We start from the raw sequence: 14,344 nt of genomic DNA, 5'->3' as shown, positions 1-14,344 counted from the left end.
TACTCTATACTTTCTTCTGTAAACACAATTTTTTTGTTACTGTTATAATTAAAAGTATCTTGCAAAACAATACTAGTGATGGGGAAGCTTGTCACAGAAAGCCTGAAAAAATTGTGCCACAGGGTCACTATAGTTGATAGAAAAAATTTTTCAAGTCGATTTTTTATAACAAAAAGTTGTTCTTTTATTAACTAGGATTAGTCCGTGCATCAAGAGTTGGGCATTTTAGAGAGACAATAGATATGTGTGAGGGGGCCACAGGCAAAGACCATAGAGATGTGTTGATACCTTTAAAAAATCGTTTCAGACCTTTTTATTTATGTTTCACTGAGAACTAATGAACATATTGGTTTGAAAATTATAAATCTTGTCAAATAATCAAAATCAGCAAATAATTATAAATCTTCTTATTCTATAAAAATTTTCATACAAATATTTAGTGCAATGACCTAAAAAATTTTCTTTTAAGCTTAATGAAAAAAAAAGTGGAATGATTTAAAGTGCTTTAAATATTAGTATGGTCTGTTTCTACTCTTATACATAACTCTAATTCTTAGTATTAATTCATTTAATATATATGCCATTTAATATAAATAAAACATTTATTAATAGCATTTATTAAAAACATTTTATTAAAAACTTGTAATAATTTTTTCCCAAATTTCTTTATTTACTCTATTTCTTAAAAATACGAAAAAAATTGTAAATCCTAATTTTACAATTCAATTTCAATTAAATCATTAAAAATGGAATATATATTCGTTTTATGGATGGCGTTAACCCTTAACAATCTGAAAAATATTTTTAAAAAAACTCCACCCTGGTTTGCCAAAAGTTGCCTGGTCCAGCTTTGATGAGCCCTGTTAATTAATACATACAATTAGATCAGTACTTACATTAAAAAAATTGTTTATTATTTTTTTATTTATTGATTTTCTTTTTTAAGACAGGTAAGTAATTGGCACTGTAACTTGTGGTGCATCTATATTCGATGATAAACAATCAGTACTATTTTTAAAAATAGTCTTAAGGTCCTTAATTTTCCAAAAAAAAGTGCTTAATTTTTTTAAAAAGAGTCCTTAAACGTCCTTAATTTTTGCTTTGTTAAAAGAGTGGGAACCCTGGAATTAATCATTGGATTATGTTTATTTTTCACTGAAAGCAAATGCGATTCTCATCTTGTCATGATTGACAAAGTCCCCTGTTGTTGATCCCCAAAGTTGACCCTGTTTAAATTCCTGCTAACACAGGAGTTGATATACCATGACCTTCATTCAAGTTGGTTATATTTTTTAAAACTTGAATTGATTTTTTTAATAACTGGTATGAAACTTATTTTTTTCCTTTTTCTCTGAATAAACCAAATTTTGTTTCTTGAATCGGCATGCATAAATATTTATTGAAACTACTTTTTTCTAAGAAGTGCTTTTGTTGTTATAATGTTAATTCTGTTGTACAGTGCGCAAAAAAACGGACCACCTTAAAAAATTTTTTATTAAATGATCAAATTTTCACATTCTAGGACAAAATCTTAATAGCTTGAGGGGTTGACCTCAAATATGCTAATTAATAAGTGCAGACGATGTTTTAGGTTACGAAATCAGACTCGAAAACTTACTTTTTTGATTAAACATATTTTTTTCCCGACATATTCGAATTTATGAATCCCAAAATATTGGGAATAGCCGCAATCTGAGAAATATGGTCCTGGTAGTTTGGTCAGGAGAGCTCTACAAAGTTGGGACTCCGTAATGTTAATTTTACTTTTTTTATAATTTCTTATAGCTCTAGAACTTATTAAGAAATTGAAAAATTTTTACACACAATTATAAAATTCGTTTATCCAAGGATAATTCAATGCAAAATTTAATTTTTAGTAAAGATTTATTTTTTTATTGTTTTATTTGATAATGGTAGAAAAATGTTTGAATTGCATCATTTTAAAGGATATAATTTTACGTAGCAAAATACAAAATTTGAGCAAAATTAGTTGAATATTTCTTGATAAATTGAATTTTAAAAAACGTTAGATATTTAAAATTGGATTTCTCTAGAACTATTTGTCCGACTTGGCTCAAATTTTGTATTTTGCGGTATAAAATTATATTCTTTAAAATGGTGCAAAAATTTCTATACCTTAAAATTCAAAATTTTTTTGACCATTCATTATTAAATAAAATAATAAAAAATAATGAATGTTTACTCAAAATTATTTTTTGTATGGAATTATCTTTGGATAAATGAATTTTATAATTGTGTGCAAAAATTTTCAATTAACTTAAGAAGTTCTAGAAATATAGCGAAATATGCAAAAGGTAAAATTAACAATAAAGGGCCCAAACATGATGGCTCTCCTGACCAAACTATTGGTACCATATTTCCCAGGTTGCAGCTGCCCCCTATATTGTGGAGATTAGAAATCAGAATCCACCGAAAAAAGGTATGTTTTTTCAGAAAAGTACATTTTTTATGCCTGATTTCTTACTTTAAAATATTGTCTTCACTTATTAATTAGCTTATTTGAGGTCATCCCCTCAAGTCATTTAGATTGGATCTCAGAACAGGAAGATCCGATCTTTAGATCAAAAGTTATTCAGGGTAATTCTTTTTTTGTGCACTGTACATCAATTTACCCTATAACTTATTGATCAACATTTTTCATCAAAGTGATTAAAATATTTTTTTTAACAAAACCTTTTCTCAAAACAAAACAAAAAATTATATAACTAATACTAAAATTTTAAAGTATAATGACAATTAATGAAGGTAAAAAGTTCTATGACTATTAAAGAAATTGCAATTTTATAATTATTTTTCAGCAGAAACTATATTTAAAATTGGTGATAAATTGTTAGAAAAAAACTATTGTTATATTAATAAAAAAATTTATGTTTTAATTATTTTACATTACTTTAGGTGCCTGATGTTATACTTGATTTGCCCAATCCTGACTGGACAATATTTCATGCTGTTCAACTTTTAGTTCAGGACTCTCAGATGGGAACTAGACAAGACAAAATTCGTCGAATATGGGAACCAACTTATACGTAAGTTTGGAAAATTGTTCTGTAGACAAATTAATGGGGTGTGTTTGTCAGTGAATGTTTGTCTGCGTCTGTCAGTAATGAGGTTTGTTTATTAGTGGATTAGTTAAGCATTTTGTTTTTATATTTATTCTTTATTTATACTTATTTATTAATCAACTGTTCTTTTCTTGTTGTTAATGTATAAAGGACATAGTTCCTGTTTGTTGTGCTAGTAACAATTTTAATTCTTTATGCGCATTCAAAAAAAGTTATTTACTAAACATTTGACTTCAGTATAAAAATTTAATGTAAATTTAGCAAATAATTAGTTTTTCAAAATTTAATACTAAATTGAATGTTAAAAAAAATTTCTATGACAATAAAAATTTTTAATTTATAAAATAAATAAGAAAAACAAGGTCTATTGATATTTTTTAAAAAAAATAATAAATTTTAAATGTATGCTAATTTATATATATACTTTAAAAATGTCAAAAATATTTTTTTTCAGATTCATAAAACTTACTGAATTATTTAGTTTTGTTTTTCCATTCTTTTTTTTGTTTATTTTTTATGTTTTGTGATTTTAAATGCTTTCTTTATTTTTAGAATCGTTTATAAAGAAGCCAAAGAAAGAAAACCCAAGGTATAAATAATTTTATAAACTTTGAAATACAGTACAACCTCAAAAATCTAGAAACCTCAAAAAATTGGTCTCTTGAATCTCGAAAACCTCTAAAAGCCGGAATTAGGACAAGAATTAAGTTTGCTAAGTCATTTAAAAAATAATAATAAATAATAATCTTAACAAATTGAAGCATTAGAAATAAAAGCACTGAGCCCTGGTTTCTTTGTCTCATTTCAAACAAACGGAGTTACAAACAAGACAGATGAAGGAAAAATAATGATTTTCCTTCATTTCCTTTTTGCTACTCCATGCTCTCGGAAATGTAGCATGGTAATTTAAGAAACATCTATTGAAGTTGAAGCTGCTAAACAATTTATCAATGGATTTTCTTAATTTGTAGTAAATAATTATCTTTGGACCAACTTTATAATGTAAGTGAAACTGCTTTGTTTTCCCATGTGCCTAGAAAAACTTTTTTGAGTGCCAATTAAAATAACCCATCTGGTGTAAAAAATATAAAAGAGTTTAATGAGTTGGTGTATGCTAATACTTACAGCTCTCATCATATGAAGCTGATGATAATTGAGAAAAGTGAAAAGTTATTTGTTTTGAAAAATGTGTGAACTCTACCTCTTGTGTCTAAGACCAAAAACTGTGCATGAATAGACGGAATATTGTTTTAACAATCATTTTGTTCCAAAAGCTTAAGTTCACTTTGCTGTTGGACTCAAAAACTATGCAAAAATTATTCCTTTATTGTATAATTGAAATATTGAAAATTTATGTAAATGATGAACCCACGTTACATACCTTCCTTCAAATTTTATGACACTTATTAAACCAATGGAGTGCTGAGATACTTAAACAGCAAGGTCTTTTTGTTAAAAATGCTACATTCTACTAGCTGGAATAAAAATCATCAGAGTTTTTAAAAAAGTTAAATATAAAGGATGTTCTGTAGTGTGCTGCAAACGCTGGAAATACTGTCTTCTCTGAAACATAGCAAAACGTCTGCAACAATGTGCTATCCTTAATGGTTTTCTTTGAAAAATAAAATTATTTTGAGATTTTTGGACTCTCAAAAGCGCTGATTTTAAATTTAGAAGTAAATAAATTATTTGAACATGCTGAAAAATATGTGTTTAAAATCAATCAAATTTACTTGGAGGAAATTTTGTTTCATGATGATGAATTGCCCATTGTCAATCACATGACTTATGATAATATAAAAGTGGCTCTTCTAACTAGTAGCTGCAATGAAAATAACTGACAGCAATACGCTAGGATGCATCAAATGATGAAAAGTTAGTTTTGATAGACGATAGCATATGAAATATGCACCGTGTTATTAAAGGTTTGAAGGAAAAAAACATCATAGATGAGCATGATTTAATGTCACTTTACAATTTAAACGAAAAATTTTTAACCAAAAGATTAAATTTATGAAAATTCATGATTTTTGATCTGTTTAAAAAATTAATCATGATAACAGCAATTAAATTTGTACATATTTATATATTTTTGTTTTAAACTACTTTATGTCTTATCAATTACATTTTTAATGTTTTTAATTAAGAAATCTGAAATCCACAAATTTCAGAAGACAAAATTCAGAGTCTAGATTTTCGAGATTTTACTGTATATTTGTTCTATTTACTCTAAATATCATCCAAAGCTATTGGAGTATTAAGAATCTTTCTGAATAATTTTAGCATAATTCTATATATGAGTTTGCCATCTCTATTTTGTATTTCCAATTACTTAGTTAATTCAACTTACACTTTTACTTTTATGAATATTATTAACATTTTCTAATATGTTTATAATTCAGATTTTTAAATTCTATTATCTAGTTCAATTTACTGTAAGTTTAATAAAATTAATTATTTATGTTTTTATGCCTGTCAAAGGTCTCAATGTTAGTTCTTGTTGGAATTTTTATGCTATTTAGTCCTTTCAAATAAAATAGCATCCTTGTAGTGTGTCTACCACTACAAAATACAATTCCAATTTACTAGTATATAAGACTTGTTGACTTGATTCTATGTTGGGGTACCTTTTCATAGATGAAGGTTGACAGTGTCGAAAATAACTCTCCTCACATCGGTGACCTTGGGATGAGATGTGAACATGCCAACCTTTACAGTATCGCCCACTTCGATTTGAACATGCCTACTTCGATGGATGGTCCACATTGAACAGTTGACTTTTGACTGTGACATTGTCCTCGTGCTGCTGCTATTCAGTCTCGATCACACACGTCAGCTTGCATACACTCAACCATGTTGGCTTGCATACACTCAACCATGTTGGCTTGCATACACTTGACTGCTAATAGCAACACAGGAGCAACAATGACCGTCAACTTAATACAGCTCTCCCGGCTTCTCACGAAACTGCAATGAATCAACAAGTGGTAATCCTTCATCAGATTCTATCACGGATATAATTCTGGTGAGGGAGTACTGTAGTGTGTCTACCACTACAAAAATACAATTCCAAGTCACTAGTAGACTTGTTAACTTGATTCTATGCTGGGGTACCTTTTCATAGATGAAGGTTGGCATTGGCAAAAACAATTCTCCCCACAATCCTTTTTCTGTTATTTAAAAATGTATTACCTATTCATATTTTATTGTAAGCTTATTTTCTTGAAATCTTCATGTAAAATTATTTTTTAACCTTTTCTGTATTTTTTTAATCTGATATTCGTGACATTTTAAATGTTTCTATATTAGCTTAAATTTTTTTCCTACCTTTTTTAATTTAAATTTTTTTTACAGGATTCTAAAAATGTTGGGAAACAAAACTCAAAAGATTCTTTAAAATTATGGGATCATGGATTTGCAGCTATTACTTCATGCAATTTACCTTCAGTTTCAATGGAACCTACTGGTTGTACTGTTGAGGAAGTGTTACAAGTCTTAAGATTAGTCTACATGCTTTCTAAAGAATCTTCTCTTGGTAATTTATACTTAATATGTTTTCTATGTTTAATAATTTGTTTTAAAGTTTTTTTCATTTAATATGATAATTTTTTTCACTCTTTCGGATTTTATAACTAAATTTAAACATTAAAGGTGGCTAAATGGAAACAACATTCATCTGTTCATCTTGTTGTACTTTGATAGCCTTTAGATAGAGGTTGGAGTTGTGATTTGACTACTTAAAGTTAATTTGAATTGTCTCAAGTTGAAGTTGTTGAATTTCTTTAAATATTGCTAGAATCAAATAGATTTTCAATAGATTTAAGGATACTAAGTGTAGACCTTGTGATACTACTTTTTTTCCTAAGTCAACTTTGTCAGATTTTATGTGTGGCAAAAGACATGCATCTGATTTTATGTGTGGCAAGAGATGTGCATCTGATTTTATGTGTGGCAAAAAATTTCATGTCTATTACAGAGAGCTGGTGAGGGCTTTATTTTCTTTGTTCTGATATTTTACTTTCAGTGAACATTCCTAAGTCAATTGCAAGAACAAATATACCAACCTGTAAGTTCTAGTACCACCAGTGTTTTAAGTAGTAGCAAAATACAAAAAAAATCTTAATTCCTTTAATTTTGCCATTATTTAAAAATTACACTGACATATTGACAGTTCATATATATGTGAATGAACTTCTATTAATTATACTGGCGAATAATTGCTAAGAATGAATCAACAGTTAGATAGATAGCATGAAAGAGGAGGCCAAGGAAAATAGACTAATACCAGAATTCTGGAACATTACAAGACAGGAATTTTTTTTGTGTTCTGTAATCTAGAAGGCTTTGCAAAATGTCAGAGAGACAAAACGGTCATTTTTTGCTGAATATGTAAAATCGAAAAAAATTTAGTTACCTTCCTCAGACATTCTTGCATAAGATATCAATATGGGATATGGCTACCATTGGGGAGAATGTAAGATTCCACACTTCGTATCATGATTTGGTCAACATCACCCAGCATTTGTTGAGGTAATTTATCCCATTCTTTTGTCAGTGGTGTGGGATGAGGATCTCAATGTTTATTTAGGGGGGGGGTAACCTATGAAACCCCTTTCCATAACATCCTAAACGCATTTCTAATAAGATAAAGATCTAGAGAAGGGGCAAGCCTTATGAGATATTGGATATCCTAGACAGATCTGGTGAGCAATTTTTCGCAGTGTAATCACTGGCAGCAGCATCAAATATTCTATTATGAAGCAGCAGAGCACCTTTAAAGTATCTTTGGCCACTCGTAGTGTGATAACATGGAGTGATATGCGTCTATTGATCAGGATTCCATCCTGTACTATGACCTTACACATGTGGTATTGATCCATTTCATGTGGTATGTATGATTGCTTAGAATTGTATGCAAGTCCAGTTGTTTTCCCTCCAAAATGTTGACAAAATTGCAAATATACTTAACAGTGACATCTAAAAAATAGACACTGTACTGCGAACGTGATTTTTCACATGTCATTTTTTAAAATGAATTCTAAAGATTTGAAATAACACTGGCTGGTATCAAACTTCCTGGCAGCATCCATTATTTTTTGCCCTTTTTCAGTCTTACGAATAATATGACTTTGTGTAAAATCTCAAGTGATGTCTGTAAGACATCAAAAAATAAAGATTCCTCTATTGATTGTTTTCCATTGAACTTTATTTTTGAATAACAAGGGTCAATATGTGTCAAATCTTAGGTGCCAAACAAGTTAAGCAATCCAAAATCAACATTTGTCTTAGTATATCGTGCACTCATGTTATCTTCATTATTTTTCTACCTACGATTCTGTGATTGTTATTTGCTTTTTGTTATTAGTCCATAGTAATTGTCCATTTGCTGCTATTCTTGACACTCAACATGCCTTCAAAATTAATATTTCTGTGCACATTTATTATTTTCATATTTTAATTTCATTATAAAGAGTATATTTTATAATACACTTTAATAATATATTTATTCTATTTTGATTCTATAGTTAATATTACTTTATTTTAGACTGGGAGGACTCAGTATTTCAAGTTCCAGCCAATGACTTCATTAGCAAGAAGATAACTACCAAACTAGTACAACAATTACAGGTATTGACTTTATTTCCTGCTAAGCATCTTTTTTTTTCTTCTTCTATACAATGCATACAGTATGTAAAAAAAACTTTGAAGACCGTCAACTATCTCAATGAATATGGATCAGATCGAAAAAGTGAAAATAGATGCATTTAATATTTTTTGTAAAGCTTTTCAATGAGACCAAACTCAATCTTCCACCTTTTACTCCCTGGGGCGGTATGGAGCTACTTTGAAATCTTAAAAATGAATCCTTATTTCTTATTACGAATTCAGATTTTAAAGAAAAAAATAATCCTGTTTGACCAATAGTTTTGTGCATTTTGTTCTACAGATGGTGCTGTAACCAAGAAAATTGAAATAGAATACTAATTGTTTAAAAAAAGGAGAAACTCAAGTCCCATCTGATTAAAAACATAAAAATAGACATGTTTAAATTTTTTTTTAATTTTATTATTATTATTTTTTTAATCTTATGGGTCTTAAAATGCCATCCACCATTTTAAACATAAAAAGTAGGGGTTCATATTTAAGATTTAAAAGTTACCCCTAACCCATCCTCAGGGACCGGGATAGAAGATCGAGATTGGTATCATTGGATAGCTTTTAGAAAAATTTAATGCTTCTATTTCAACTTTTTCAATGAATGCATATTTCTCCACATATTTGACCATTTCCAAACTTTTTTTACACCCTGTATATTAACTTTAGTTATTAATTGTGAATTAGTGCTATGAAAAAAAAAATTAAGAATGCAAAGTAAGGATCTAAACGACAATCTCAAGATAAGTTTCTTTGCTCTTAGAAACCTTATAAGAGCCAAAATTAAATGTTAAAAACCCTTATAATTAGTAACTTGTCTTCTTGAAATTGGAGCAATAAATCCTGATTTAGCATGGCATTCTGAAGAGTTTTTTGATTGAGACTGTTTATATCAATCATGTTTTAACCCTCTGAGCATTAGTTTTCTCCCCAATTTTATTGGTGGTTTTCTTCCATCAAAAGCAAATTCCTCCATGTTATTCAATGAGACAGTAACAAACAAGAAGAAATATTGAAATAATCTGTATTTTTATACTCAGACTTATTATTTGAAAGGTTAAAGGCCACTTAACAAATTATATTACTTTATTTTTAAAGTATTATGCTGCTGCGGCGTATCTGATTTAAAACCTTAAATTTTGGTTTGAAAGGTGTATACAATGGAGCAGCTTATCTGGTGATTTTCCCCCTCTTCTTTCTCCTTCAAGTTTCAAATTCTATATTGAACTGATTCTCTAAAATTTTATTATCACTCTTCCCCCTGTTATCTTTTGAAGTGTTTATTTTTATCAAAGGAGTTATAAATGCATGTGGCAAGAATGCTCTTCCAGCAATGACTCTGGGAATCACAATGTCTTGCAAGAATCAACAGAAGTACATTTCATTTTCTCTTTCTTCTGCTGCAGGGGTGAAGAAATAAAGCAGTGAAAGAGAAATATGGAAGTTATTCTCTAAAAGGGATGATTTGGGTGAAATGCTTTAAGGCCAAGTTCATTTAAAATTTCAGCTGAAGGTCGAATTTTTTTTTAACTATAGAAATATTTGATATCCAAGATTTCAGATATCAGAGTAATGATGATATATGATTTGCTGGTGAATAAATGGAGGAAAGGGAGAATCTGTGATCAGGCTTTTAAATTTTTGGAAGTCTGATTTTATATTTAAAGTTTATTTTAAGTGTTTAATATTTTGATTTATTTATAATTTTGATATCATAATTTATGTGATTTTTTTCATGATGCAATTTAGTGTAAAACTAAATTAATTTAAGCTTATTATTACTACTTTTTAAAATTTCTTTTTAGCTGTTAAATCATTTGATTTATATAAATTTTATGTATTCGAAACTAAAAATAAAAAAGTTATAATGTACTAATAAGTTAGTTTGCAATTGTTCTGTGTGGTGCACACTTATGCACAAAAAGAGATAAATTTATTTTTTATTGAAATATTATTGAAATGATTTTTAGTTCTTTTTTCATTTTGTTTAACAGCATTTAGTTATTTTAAATCAAATTAAAAGATGTGATGCAGTCGCGTTTTAATTTATATTTAAAAGTTAAGTAAGGCTGTTTATTTAGCTATTTAATCATTTGATTTAAATGTAATTGGAATATTATAGATATGCATTTATTCTTATGATGCGTTTGTACTGATGAGTATTTTCCCTAACAGTGTTGAAAAATTGTTTTTTACTTTGCATAATAAATGCAAAGTAATAAGCTGAGGATAAATCAATCATATAACAAAAGACAAACTAACTTTATTCGACAATTATGCGTGATTAAATTACAAATGGTTCAGATGATATAAGACAAATATTATGTTAGACATAAATGAGCCTTATTCTGAAGCACAAACTCTACCTCTGCATAAGTTTTAATACCCTGCATGATGGTACGTATTTCTTATAGACTGAGTAAGTATGAGCAAAGATTTAAAGAAAGTTTTGACCTTTAAACATCAAGATTCAATGTCATTAACCAATTACAGCCTAATGAGCATCTTGCCCAAATTATTCAACTGGTAAATGAAAAGTTGAGTTGTTACTTACTTCTCCCATGAGGAAAACATCAAACCTTCATGACATCATCCCGTGTTGTATGATTTTGATACGAGCATAGATTCGGCTCATCTGGCATGATTACTGATCATGTTTTTAATATTTTGAAAAATTATCATGTAAGTTAAAATCTGTTATTTTTGATTTAAAGCAACATTGCCGGTATTCATTTATTGCATCTTTATCAATTATTTTAGTAATTTTTAACTGTGTAATCATTAATTTTATGTATAATTTGTTCTAAAGATCAGTGTTTCCCAAACTTATGACTTTTGTGTACCACTTTCTAAATTTTTCGTAACGCTGTGTACCACTAAAAAAAATTAATGTATTTTTTTACTATAAAAAAAGTTGCTCATAAGGTAAAAATCACAACTAGCGGTTGAGCCACTCATTGTTAACTGTTAACTCTGCGAAAATAGCCAATAGAAAAATACGTAATCGTAAATTTTCATGGCTAGCTTTGTTTTTAAGTAAAATGTTTTGAAATTTTCGTTTGTTGCAAGATATTTCGCATAAGAACGCGTACCCCCACTAAACTGTTCCCGTACCCCTGGGGGTACGCGTACCACACTTTGGGAAACACTGGTATAGATCATTGCTTCTCAAGGGGAGGCGATACCTCCCCCTGGGAGCATTGGGAGTATGCTGAGGAGCGGTGAACTTGTTTTGCCCAGTTTCGATTCGATATCATTGTTTATTTAGCCTGGTATATGCGTGAATTAGTTCTTTACCATAAATTATTGGGCAGCTCTGACGAGCAGGGCACATCGATCAGAGGTCTATTGTACCTAAACCCTAGTCGTGATTAGCAAGAAAGCCCTATAGCTGAAATAAAGTTCAGCAAGCACCTTACAGTAACAGCTTGCAGTTCCCAGGCATTGACGCAATGCTGCCCTAGATGCTCAAATCTTTGAGCAGAATAGACATCACAATTTCAAAGTATGTGTCGTGATGTCTCTTCTTCTAGATGACATCCCCGATAAAGAGAATTGGATTCTATTCCCATAATGTTTAGGTGTCTCCTGAGGATACAGTGACCAGTAAGAAGACCTATGATCTTTCTTATACTGTTTCAATTAAGCTTTAAGAGCTCCTTTTGATGCACACTAGGACAGTCTCGATTCAGCTCCTTAGCTTGTCTCTGACCATCATCAGCGTGCCATTGCTCATGGGCAATCTTGCCGTAGTGCTTGAAAATAGTTGCCCTAAATGAGGAGGGAGAAATTCCCAGAGCAGGTTCAGGGCACCAGAAAATTGCATTAGAGCCTGCCCATGCTGCTTCATCAGCTAGCTCATTTCCACCAATACCCATATGTCCAGGCACCCAAAGCAGGGATACCTTGTTATGAGCGGACAGGTCACAGAGGACCGAGAAGCATTCCCACACTAACAAAGAGGTGAATTTACACCTTGACAGTGATAGGAGAGCAGCCTGACTGTCAGAACAGATGCGGATAGTGCCCATGTTTTTACTTTGTAACAAAGTTATATCTAATGAGACAATGAAATCTTTCCTTTAGCAGGAGCATTTGCAAAAAACTCATCCTGATAAGCAAAATAAAGATTTGTCATTTTTCACAAACAAAGACAAGTTTCTGAAGGCACCTTCATTCTCAGGATTGCTAGCAACCTCATCACAAAAATGTGACGATGATTTGATAACTTCTTAGAATATGTCAAAATTTATTGCTAATTCTGGGAAAGCTCATACCATCAGCGCATAGTTGATACTGCTGGTTGTCAAGGAAGTTGTAGAACAGGGTTCCCACGGTCCTTGAGAGTCCTTGAATTTTTTTGTTGCTAAATTTAGGTCCTTGAAAGTGCTTGAAAAACGTCTTAAGTCCTTGAAAAACTTGATAGGTCCTTGAATTTGTCCAATACTGCTGACGGCCCTTTTTATGAAACACCCGCGGATCTTTCTCGTTCTTTCTGTTTTGTTCCCGAGCTCTCTTACGTGGTTTTTAACGCCACCGTTTCTAACCGGGCCTAGCGTCTTGGTGTCTGCCAAGCGCGCGGAGTACAACAGACAATCAATGCGTTCGGGGCGAGACTCCACTTCATCTTCTGTCGCATATGCTTAGATCTTCTTTTTTCTTATCGAAACTGGAATACTCTCGAATTTCGTAACAATATGTACCTTGTAGTTTTCAATAAATTTGCCGTTTTACCATCCGCACTTGTCCTTACGTTTGCGTCATTTCAAAACTTAGCGAATTCGCAAAGGCACGACTTCGTATTTGTGCTATGTAGTTTAGACTAGTTATGCCTGGGAAGTGCTATTTTAATCCCCAATGGATGGATAATCAAGCTTATAAAGAATGGATTTTATCGATGCCCGAAAAGAAGTTCAGAGCCAAGTGCCGATTATACATGAAGGAGATCGATATAGCGAAAATGGAAGAATCTGCTCTGAAATCACACATGAAAGAAAGGTAAAACAAAAAAGCAGTCTCATGCCCTGAGTTCTCTTTTTCCAAAGACATCAACACCTAATTCATCTGGTGTAAATACTCCTTCAACATCGTGTGCCCCATGTGAAACAGAAACTTTAGTGGCCGAGGTAACATTGTCTTCTTATCTGGTCAAAAGGAATGTGCTTGATGCTGAAATTCTCTGGAGTCTGAAGTGCATCACTAGTAATTATTCATGTAACTCCTGTGAAGGGATTAGTAAATTGTTCTCCAAAATGTTTGCTGATAGCTGAATAGCGAGACAATTTTTTTGTAGTGTCACAAAGTGAGCCTATTTGGGCTCCTTTGGATTGGCACTATACTTCAAAGGGATTCTTATAAATGAGCTGAAGAATGTTGATTGCTACACTGTACTCTTTGATGAGACGTTAAATCAGTCTCTAAAATCTAAGCAGATGGACATTATGGTAAGGAATTGATAATAAAGTTTGCACTAAGTATCTTACCTCCCAATTTATGGGTCATGGAACTGCAGAAAATATTTTGCCCTCTTTTTACAAATGCATGGATGGTGGTTAAAAGCTCTCAAAATTACTTCAATTATCCATGGATGGACCCTATGTCAATTG

General features: G+C 30.8%; 1 protein-coding gene across 3 annotated transcripts in view; it reads left to right on the top strand.

Annotated features, from left to right (window-relative positions):
• Window positions 1–14,344, top strand: part of Ufd4 (ubiquitin fusion-degradation 4-like) — a 171,340-nt gene that overhangs the window by 126,561 nt on the left and 30,435 nt on the right. For all 3 annotated transcript variants that reach the window (XM_071187447.2, XM_071187446.2, XM_087155303.1), the window contains 4 exons: window positions 2,917–3,047; window positions 3,636–3,672; window positions 6,438–6,618; window positions 8,629–8,711. In XM_071187447.2, the coding sequence (XP_071043548.2) occupies window positions 2,917–3,047; window positions 3,636–3,672; window positions 6,438–6,618; window positions 8,629–8,711 (432 nt within the window). The remainder of the gene's footprint in view (window positions 1–2,916; window positions 3,048–3,635; window positions 3,673–6,437; window positions 6,619–8,628; window positions 8,712–14,344) is intronic.

Source organism: Parasteatoda tepidariorum, chromosome 11 (genome assembly GCF_982258835.1).
Source record: "Parasteatoda tepidariorum strain Cologne lab strain chromosome 11, Ptep-v5.0, whole genome shotgun sequence".
Lineage (NCBI taxonomy): Eukaryota > Metazoa > Arthropoda > Arachnida > Araneae > Theridiidae > Parasteatoda > Parasteatoda tepidariorum.
The sequence above is the reverse complement of the archived record's forward strand: the minus strand, read 5'-3'. Positions and strand labels throughout refer to the sequence as shown.